At 41.6% G+C, this 10,295-nt stretch overlaps 1 protein-coding gene across 1 annotated transcript in view; it reads right to left on the reverse strand.

Moving 5' to 3' along the window:
• Positions 1 to 469: 469 nt before the first annotated feature.
• The window catches only part of SELL (selectin L), a 20,724-nt gene continuing 10,898 nt past the window's right edge, over positions 470 to 10,295 (reverse strand). The window contains exons 8-9 of the mRNA XM_011979952.1: positions 5,524 to 5,542; positions 470 to 777 (exon numbers count right to left, since the gene is read on the reverse strand). Coding sequence (XP_011835342.1) covers positions 759 to 777; positions 5,524 to 5,542 — 38 coding nt within the window. The 3' untranslated portion in view covers positions 470 to 758. The remainder of the gene's footprint in view (positions 778 to 5,523; positions 5,543 to 10,295) is intronic.

Below are 10,295 nucleotides of genomic sequence, written 5' to 3' on the forward strand. Positions count from 1 at the left end.
GGAATGGGTCTCACAAAAAGATACAGCAAAACCCCCAAACTAAAAAATAGTGCAGGCTATTTCTCCCTTCTCTCCTTTTGCTTGGCACTCATGAGATGCTAGGTGTGGAAGTCAGCCAACTGAAAAAGAGAGGCGGTTGAAGAAGGTGGGGAGGCTGAAGCCAGTTAAATAGGATGGTCCATTCACAGACGGTGAGGCTACTGTGCAAATAGGACTCTTTCAACTTGAGCAGGACCCCGTTACTTCACTGGAGTTAGAAAGCAAGGAGAGCGTAGACTTTATGAACTTTCTATAAGACTGTTCTACCTCCACAGGATACAGAAGATGATGAGAAATTTGATCTGCAAGAAAACTGAGTCCATATTCACATATGTGTCAAATTTTCACCGCATTTAGAAGTGTCTGTCATCAAGTACAGCACTGAATTGAAACTGAAAACAAGAGTCAAGAAAGAGCAAAGTCAGCCATCTTTATATTCCACATTAATCCTTTCCCTTTATGGTCTTATTTGTTTCTCCTCAGAAAAGACAAAAAGCTGAGCCATATAAACACCTGTGGGCTGGGGGTTGAGGGATAAATGAGGGGCAGAATGGAAGCTGAAGGAGCTGTTGGTCAGGTAGAAATCTTTCCAGATGTGCTGAAGGAAACACACTTCATGTTTGATGTAGGAGGTGCCACCATGCAAAACGTTTCACGGAAGGATTTAAAGGATCCCATAATTTTCAGTATTCCAAGAATTTTCTTTCACCGAGGGCGATTTAATATGGGTCATCCATACTGAAAGAAAAACAAAAGATAATAAACTTAAGAGTTTAAAAATTGCAAAACTTGGAGTGTTAGTAGAAAAGGTAAATATTCATTAGAGATGAGAAGAGGAGCAGGGAAATGCTTTCAGCTGGAAATCTCAGACAAGAGGCCGGCCTTTAGGAACTTTTGAAGATGAACGAATGTAAGGAAACCCTAGAGGCAGCACCTGTCAGACTTTCATGTGCTTACCATTCAGAGATGGTGTTAAAATGCAGACTCTGATTCAGTAGGTCTGAGTGGAGCCTGAGATTCTGCACCCCTAACAAGCTCTTTAGTGATGCTTATGCCACTGGCCCACAGACCACACTTGGAGAAACTTTTGTGGTGCATACGGTCTTTGTCTCCAGATCTAATGAGTTTGAAGGACAGTATAGATTGATTTTTTAAATTTATTTTTATTTTATTTTATTTTTTTTTTTGAAACGGCGTCTCACTCTGTTGCCCAGTCTGGAGTGCAGTGGCACGGTTTCAGCTCACTGCAGCCACGGCCTCCTGGGTTCAAGCGATTCTTCCGCCTCAACTTCCTGAGTAGCTGGGAGGACAGGCACGTGCCACCACACCCAGCTAATTTTTGTATTTTTAGTAGAGATAGGGTTTCACCATATTGGCCAGGCTAATCTCAAGCTCCTGACCTCATGATCCGCCCGCATTGGCCAGGCTAATCTCAAGCTCCTGACCTCATGATCCGCCCGCATTGGCCAGGCTAATCTCAAGCTCCTGACCTCATGATCCGCCCGCCTTGGCCTCCCAAAGTGCTGGGAATACAGGCGTGAGCCACCGCGCCCGGCCGTAGATTGATTTTGAGCAGTGGAAAGTCAAGAAATTAGAAGGCATGCTTAAATGGAAAGTGAAATTGGAGAAAATTTAAACTCATGAAGTAGTGGCAGTTATAAACTCCTGATAAATTATATCCTGGGATATAATTTAATGAGATGGTAACACATTTAAAGAAATAAGTGACACTTTTTTTGTGTGACACAACTGTCTTCTTCTTGGAAAGGACAAGGAGAGAATGAAATGTGGTATGTCTTCATGGCACCTTTCAAAGGGAGAACCAGATTCTGAGGTGCTGGTCTCATGATGAACTGTCAGGGTAAACCACAGTTCAGCAGCTGCAAATGTGCTTGCGAAAATAGAGACAAAAAAGTGTTTCTGAAAACAAAATTTCACATATGCCCTCCTCTGAGGTTGGCATCGTATCTTCCTGTGTATCTTGGGTGTAGCTTCTACCCTGCCAGAATTTAGACAGCAGAAACCAAATGAGGTGATAAACAGAGTCAGTTTGCAGAAGAGTCAAAATAACCCAGCAAGAAATGAAACCACAAATGCCCAAGGAATCATTCATTCACCACTCAAAAGCTAATAGAAATGAACACAAACTACTATGAAAATTAGCCCAAGAACTTAAAAAAAAAAAAGGCTCACAGTGTTTAGTGTGATAGTATTCGTCTTACCTTTGACTTGTTCTAAAAACATACCGAACTTCTTCTACCCCACCCTTCCTCAGTGCAATCACACAATGGTTTCAGTGTGAAAAAAAAATCACATTACTGGAAAAGGAGGGTGTCTGGGACTTACCAGTCTAAGCTGGCAATCAAGGGTCTTGAGTTCTAAAAGCATATGTGTTAAGAGCATGATCCCTGGATCCAGATGAGTATGGATTTCAGCCTTGCCATTTGTTGTGACTTCAGGCTATTTTATTTCTCTGTGCCTGTTCCTTTATCAGTAATGAAGATGTTCATAGACCCTTCTCCCGCAGACTTAAAGGCATATTTCATGATTTAAGACATGCAAACCATTCATAATAGTGTATAACATGGAATTAATATTTGATAAAGGCTTATGATTATTGTAACTCTGTCACTTGCTCAAACCCTATAGAAAAGTTACTTAATTAGTTCAGCTACAAAAAGAGTTTGAATGTGATATCCACCAAGATCTTATCCAGACCTAAAATTCTGTGATTCTTATGAATTAATACAGCCTTGGTCAATGAATGAGAGCTGGGCAAATAATTCTTCTTTGCTAGGCCTTTCTAGACCATCTGGTGAAGCATTCAAGACTTATGTTGGTGGGGCCAGCCTTCCCTTCCAACTTCCACTCCACAACTCCTCAATCAGCCATGGGTTCAAGAAAGTTCTGCTCACTGGCTCCTGAACATGCTCTCATAGTCTCACTACCATAGCGCTGCTTACATCTTTTCCTTCCTACAGACTGCCTTCTTTTCCTGCGTTTCTCCAGACACCCAAATCCTATCTATTCTTCAAAAGCAACCTTCTTCATAAGATTTTCTATAAACACCAAGCCAAATGGCTTTTTCCTTCTTAAACATAGCACCCATTGGCCATTACCATGCTCTGCCTTGTATTTTTCTGATTTTTTTCTTTCTATATTCCTATCTTAACCCCCCAGCTAGGTAATAATTTTCCTGAAATCATGGGCCAGGCTTACTCCTCTTGGCGTCTCAAGCAAGCTTAGCAGTTTCCGACACAAGAATGTTCAATAAACAACTATTAATTGACTGGTTATAAAAAAAAATCAGTGAACCATTAAACTTAATATAGCAATTAGCATGGTAATGAGCTTATTGCTAATATTCTTCCAGCCAGTATCTCTTCCTGTGCCTCAAGGACATCTTTAAAAAAAAAAAAAAATCTAGTTGATCTGCTTCCATCTAGTGGCAATTAAAACAGGTGGTTCCGGTAGCCAGAAAACAGCTCTGGGTAGATTGTGCCAGAAAATACTTTCACTCAGTAGCTGTGAGTTTGAAAGACATCTTCACATCTTGTGGGTTTCCTGCCACAGACAGGGACACCAGCTCAGAGAAAGAAGCCTTTCCTCATTAGACTCCATTTACACTAGTAAAGAGAAGACAGAGTAATTAAAAAGGATAAAAAGAACCTCCACTGATCGCACGTCCTCATCCAGTTACCCCTGCCCCACTTCGCCTTCACAGCCAAACATTTTAAAAGAGATGACTGCTTGTTCTGTCTCTACTTTCTCATCCTCAGTGATGCTCAATGCTTGGTCATCTGACCTCTGTCTTGATGTCTGCACTGCAAATAGTCTCCCCATTGACACCCTTGTTGCATCCAGGGAGTACTTACTGGTTCTCCTGGCAGTGTTTGAAGCTGTTCCCCTTTCTTTCTTTCCTTGGCATTCATTACCACACACTCTTCCTCCTCTTCCTCCTCCCTGCCTGGCAACCTCTTCTCATTTCTCTTTCCCTTAGCTGACTTATTAGACAATGATGTTCCTCTGGCTCCCATCCTCTCTCACAGGTCCTCTTCCATTCTCAGAGCACTCACACCCTCCCTGGATGATCATACCCACTCCTGAGATGGCAGTTACCTCCTGAAATGTGAGGGCCCCAAATCCTCTGCCCCAACATAGCCTCTGTGCTGTGGATAGGTCCAGTGAACCACAGTGAATGAAACGCAGACACCCAAAGCTCAGTACAAAACCGAACCCATGATCTTTACCTCCAAAACCTCTCATTCTTTTATGTTCCCTTCTCAGAAGTAAACGGTACTACCATCCGCCAGTTTCCAGGTGAGAAAGATGATAATTTGATTCTTCTCTCTCCCTTTTAGCCAATTAACAGACACATTCAGTTAATATCACCTCTTCCTATTTCATGAACCCATTCTTACTACTAGTTCCCTAGACAGGTGCCATCAGTTTTAACCTAATAACTTCAAATGCCTCCAAAACAAGTCTCTTTGCCTCCAGGCTCACCTGTCTCCCACACTTGCCATACCGCTCTGCAGGGTGACCTTATAAGATGCTGGAGGCAAGGCTACTCACTGTTTAAACCCCTTTAGTGATATCCCAAAAGACCTCAAGATAAAACCCATATCACATGGCTTATAAATTACTTTATGATCTGGTTTCTGGTGCCTCATCTTTCCCCACTTTTTCCTTTGCATGCTAAGCAATGGCCCATACTAAGTTTGTGGTTGGTAGGATGGTTGCCCAAACCAGCACCCAATCCCTTCAAAAATCATCTCACTTCATTTCTAGCATTTTAAAGGGAGCTCAGTTGTCCAACTGGGTACTGAATATGTCACCAAAGTCTTCCTTTCATAGATTTATTTTACTTACATTCTCCTTCCTAAGATTCCAGAGCAAGTCACTAAACCCTAGACACTGAGAAATATTTTGCCATCTTCATTTCTGCCAGGTGGGCCATCCACTTTCACAGTCTGCATCTCCTCCCACTGTGCTATTTCTCCAGTACAAGAAATTTGAGCTTCGAGACCAAACTGAAAAATACTTGCCTCCTTGGGGAAGCTATAGGTAGAATTCATGCTCCCTATCTTTCCCACATTTCCGAAGGGCAATGCCTATTAGAGCAATTGAATATTTATTAAATAATATATTTAGGGCCTCACATTCAGCCAGAACAAGAAGAACATACCACAATGTTTTTAACCCTCAGAAAAAATTCTGAGGTCATCAGAAAAATCTCCCTTTACATAAACTGCCCTCTTCTAATAGGGATTACTTGTTCCTTCATTCATTCATTCATGCAGCTCCACTAGCACCAAAAAGCACAGATCCGAAAGGAAGCTAGTAGATCTGGTCATTTGGATGAGGACTCCAGGTAAATAAACTACTATGGCGTTAATGTGTCTACGTAGAGCAGGAATCAACTTAAGCAAGTAGAGAAGGAATCAGCAGATGTGGAAACTCCCCCCCACTAATAAAACTTACCTTTTCTTGGATTTCTTGCCTGCAAATAGAAAATAGAGAAATGGCATTAGCAAAAATTAGACACTTTAAAGTTTTTCAAATAAGGAAGAAGGAAGACTCCCACTCTCAAAACTGTCTTTTGAAGTATATTAGGTATTTGTTAGGTGGACCCTATCTGTGTCAAAGGGGATTTGAGGAACTGGCTTAATAAACAGTGGTAGACACTCATACAGAACAGACATGTTGATACAGATGCCTCTTGAGGTTCCATTCCATTCTCCGTGTACTCAAGAAGACAGAAGTGTAGGCTAAATTGCCTGGTGGTGAGACCCAATATGCCCATTCAAGTGTTTATCCCTTCCCAATCTGCCATCTCGTCCTACCTGCAGATTCTTCCCTTGAGGGACAGCTGCTAATACTGTAAGACTATGTGCCATTACAGCTCACAGCATCATCTCTATGAGAATTCACAAGAGAATTTCACTTTGGCCTGGTTGATAGGAATTGCACAGCCTCATCTGAGTAACTAATGTGTTTTTATCTTACAAACACGAAGAGTATCACATGCCTCTCCTTTGACTGGCTGCAAGGAAACTCAGAGCTAGATCTGAGACCCTCTCCTACCAAGTATATAGAACTTTGTGACATACATTTTCGTGCCATAACTTCACCCTTGGTTCCAAATGATTTTTTTACCCTAAGTTTAAATTTGGTTTTCTTTAACTTTTTAATTAATTTTAATTTGCTATACTGAACACATTTTGCACTCACATTCTTTTTGAAAAAGGAAGAATATAATTAAGTAGATAACTTAAAAAAAAACTCTTTGAGCAGAAACAATCATTTGGGAGGCAATATATTTCAGTGGCTATAAACTGGCATTCTAGAATCACCTCACCCAGGTGCAAGCCCTATTTTGCCACCTGTAGTACAGTGTGTCTTTGAACAGCTAGTTTCTTCTCTAAACTACAATTTCTTCATCTGTTAAAGCGGCATAATAATTGTATCATCCTCATTGGATTGATAAAATAAAATATATTCCAAGTATTTAGTTCAGGTGCTAGCACTTAGACAGTGCTCCATTACTGTTTTAATCCTTTAAAGTATTAAAGACTACTATTTGAAATTTTCTTCTAAAATTCAGCCTGCTGATGACCAAATGCACTTGAGCAGGGAGAATCAAATCTGAATTAATTTCAGATTCTGTTTAACTTCACATAAATTTTTTTTTAGGGACAATGCACCTAACAACAATAGATGAGTAAGAATCTGTTCCTACTGAGAGAGTTTCATTTTGAAGAAAAGGGAACTAAGAGGGCATGTGTTCAGTTTCATGCCCAGGTCTAACCCTGTGTGTTGGTTCTGGTGGGAAATTCTTCCAACCGAGGAAAAAAACAGTTCACGAATCTGAAGACCAGTGATTTTAGAAGATGTATCTGGGGTAGAGTCTAATCTCTAACTCTGGGTCCTGCTGATACGAGATTTTCGAGATTTGGCCTAAAACATCATTGCCTTGGTTTCCTCATTTACCAAACAGGGCCAATGGTAGTGAGTAATCAGAGAATGATAATGCCAGGAGCAAAAAATGTGTCTAGATGAGCTCATGCACAAGGACACATGCTTCCGGAGCCCTTCCTTATTCCTTTCCTAAAAGAAAGGAGCGAAAGTCTCGATACTAAGACTACTAGGGCAGGGGACAAAGTGCTAGAGTCAGAAGATTCATTTGAGGACAGAAGAATAGGGGTGAAGTCTCTAGTCACTTCACTGGCTTCCATACTCTAAATAGTTACCTGTGCCCTTTTTCTAGTTATTAGAACCCAAAAAGCCTATAAATTCTCTCTCTCTCTCTCTCTCTGTGTATATATACATACACACACACATAGACACACACACCCCTAAACACACACATACAGATTTATGACTTTTTACTTTTATCCTTGTAAATGCCATGAACTATATTTTGTCTTAGATTTAGCCTGGGAATGTAGCCATTATTTCTACCTTTGTCTCTGTAGGAAAAATATTCTTCATGTCTTAAAGGACCAACCTACAACCAAAATCTTTGGAAAGCAGAATCATTTGTAAGTTGGTGATAATGGAAGATGTTTTACAAATGAAGACTTTTTTTTTTTTTTTTTTTTTGAGACAGGGCCTCACTCTGTTGCCCAGGCTGGATTGCAGTGGTGCTATCATGGCTTATTGTAGCCTTGACCTCCTGGGTTCAACTGATCCTCCCACCTCAGTCTCCTGGGTAGCTGGGACTACATGTGCATGCTACCATGCCTGACTAATTTTTTATATTTTTGTAGAGATGTGGTTTTGCCATGTTGCCCGGGCTGGTCTTGAACTCGTGGGCTCAGGTAATCCTTCTGCCTCAGTCTCCAAAAGTGCTGGGATTACAGGTGAGAGCCACGGTGTCTGGCCCACAGATAAAGACTATTTAATGTTACCTTAAAGATACCCTGAACTTCCTACCAAGCCAGCAATCTTTTGGGGCTTCTGTTTTCTTTGTTGGCATAACTGCAACTAGCCTAACTGCCCGTTATCTGTTTCCTGTTTGCCCCACACTGATTCCCACAGCAGTTTTCAAGTTATCGGTTTGAGATCTTGTACAGAAATGACACCAAGGTAAAACATTTAAAAACAACCCCACTGAGTTTTGTACCCTTGTTTATAAAACAGCGTTAGCCAGCTAACCCCTCACTACATACAAGTGACTTTGATTCTATTCTTTTGATTCTACAAACACTTATTAAAAGATTTTAGAATCCTGAAATAAATAGCTTCCTTATTAAGGTGACTTATAGCCCCAAAGTCCTTAAAATTATTTAGATAATAGCCACCTTATCCCAGGGGGCAGTGTGTAATAACCTACCCTGTTCTCTACCCGTCAGTTCTGCCATCATCACCCAAGGTAGGAAGAAAGACAGGATGATTAGGGTCAGGTTTTGAAGTCTCAGTGGAAAGAATAATCAGTGGTTGGAGAAAACTGTCATTCTTCTTTTGCCTTAATGCAGTACTTGGTACTTATACTTAGTACTGTGTAATACTTAGTACTGTATAATACTATATAAGATAGTGAGATTCAATGAGCACAGAATTTCTAATAGCAAGGGCAGAGACACTTTAACTGCTCAGTGCTCTCAAATTATACATAGCTAATGAAGTTCTTGCATATCAACAATCCCCACCCTCCCCCCAACTTTGTCTTTCTGGATTGGTTAGAAAACTTACCTCACACCCACCATTCTCAAATTTAAATGAAAGATAAGATCAGAGTGGCACGCAATTAGGGACTGATAAATAATATTTTTGTAATTGCCAGTGGAAATGAACAGGGGGCAACCTTTACATACCATATTCAGCGAACAGAATACATACTAATTAATTTGATGGAAGGAAAATTAAAATGACAACTGATCCCATAGAAAGGCAACACAGAACAGTTGGTTAGCAATTGTTTTGAGATCATCCCTGAACTTGAAACAGGTATATCTTTTGTTTGTTTGTTTGTTTTTTGAGATGAAGTCTCACTCTGTTGCCCAGGCTGGAGTGCAATGGCACGGTCTCTGCTCACTGCAACCTCCGCCTTCTGGGTTCAAGCGATTCTTCTGTCTCAGCCTCCTGAGTAGCTGGGATTACAGGTGCCCACCACCATGCCTGGCTAACTTTTGTATTCTTAGTAGAGACGGGATTTCACCATGTTGGCCAGGCTGGTCTTGAACTGCTGACCTCGTGATCCACCCACCTTGGCCTACCAAAGTGCTGGGATTACAGGCGTGTGTCACCTCATCTGGCCAAAACAGGTATATCTTAAAAGCTGCCCGATGTCCATGAATGTTACAGCCTTGAATGGTTCTTCCAGGTGAGTTTGGCCAAATGTGGCACCATGCACCCAAGGCCTGCTGCAGGCTGGTGGGTTGCTCACACTTTAAGGCTGAGACACACTCATGCCTTAGGGTAAAGGGAGTGATAATCTGGGCAGCAGACGGTAACTTCTCAAGGCAGTCCTCCTTCTGTTTTCCTGTCCAGTGACAGATGGAGGGAAAGCATATATGGTGCATTTGGTTAGAGCTGTGGCCTTGGTAAATACGTACTCAGGAGAACACATGGGAATTTCTCCCAGGGTTAATGCAATGCCCATGTGACTCTTGAAGAGGTCAGGTATTTGGAAGCAGTGCCTTGAAACCTTAGTGGACATTAGACCCACTTCCTAGTGGAATTGTACCATTGAAATCCAAGGCATGTAGGCTCTTAGAGGACAGAGATTGTGTGTTATCTTTTCAGAATTAATTAAGAGCAGGCCAGGTGTGGTGGCTCACACCTGTAATCCCAGCCCTTTGGGAGACCAAGGCAGGAAGATCACAAGGTCAGGAGATTGAGACCACTCTGGTTAACACAGTGAAACCCTGTCTCTACTAAACATACAAAAAATTAGCCGGGCATGGTGGCAGGCTCCTGTAGTCCCAGCTACTTGGGAGGGTAGGAGAATAGATTGAACCCAGAAGGCAGAGGTTGCAGTGAGCTGAGATTGCGCCACTGCACTCCAGCCTGGTGACAGAGCAAAACTCCGTCTCAAAAAAAAAAAAAAAAAAAAAGGTATTAAAGAATCAAATAAGAGCAAATAGCAAAGAGCCATTAGAATATTTCACTTACGGCCGGGCACGGTGGCTCATGCCTGTAATCCCAGCACTTTGGGAGGCCAAGGCGGGTGGATCACGAGGTCAGGAGATCGAGACCATCCTGGCTAACACAGTGAAACCCCGTCTCTACTAAAAATGCAAAAAATTAGC

This window comes from Mandrillus leucophaeus, unplaced genomic scaffold (assembly GCF_000951045.1).
Source record: "Mandrillus leucophaeus isolate KB7577 unplaced genomic scaffold, Mleu.le_1.0 Scaffold207, whole genome shotgun sequence".
NCBI lineage: Eukaryota > Metazoa > Chordata > Mammalia > Primates > Cercopithecidae > Mandrillus > Mandrillus leucophaeus.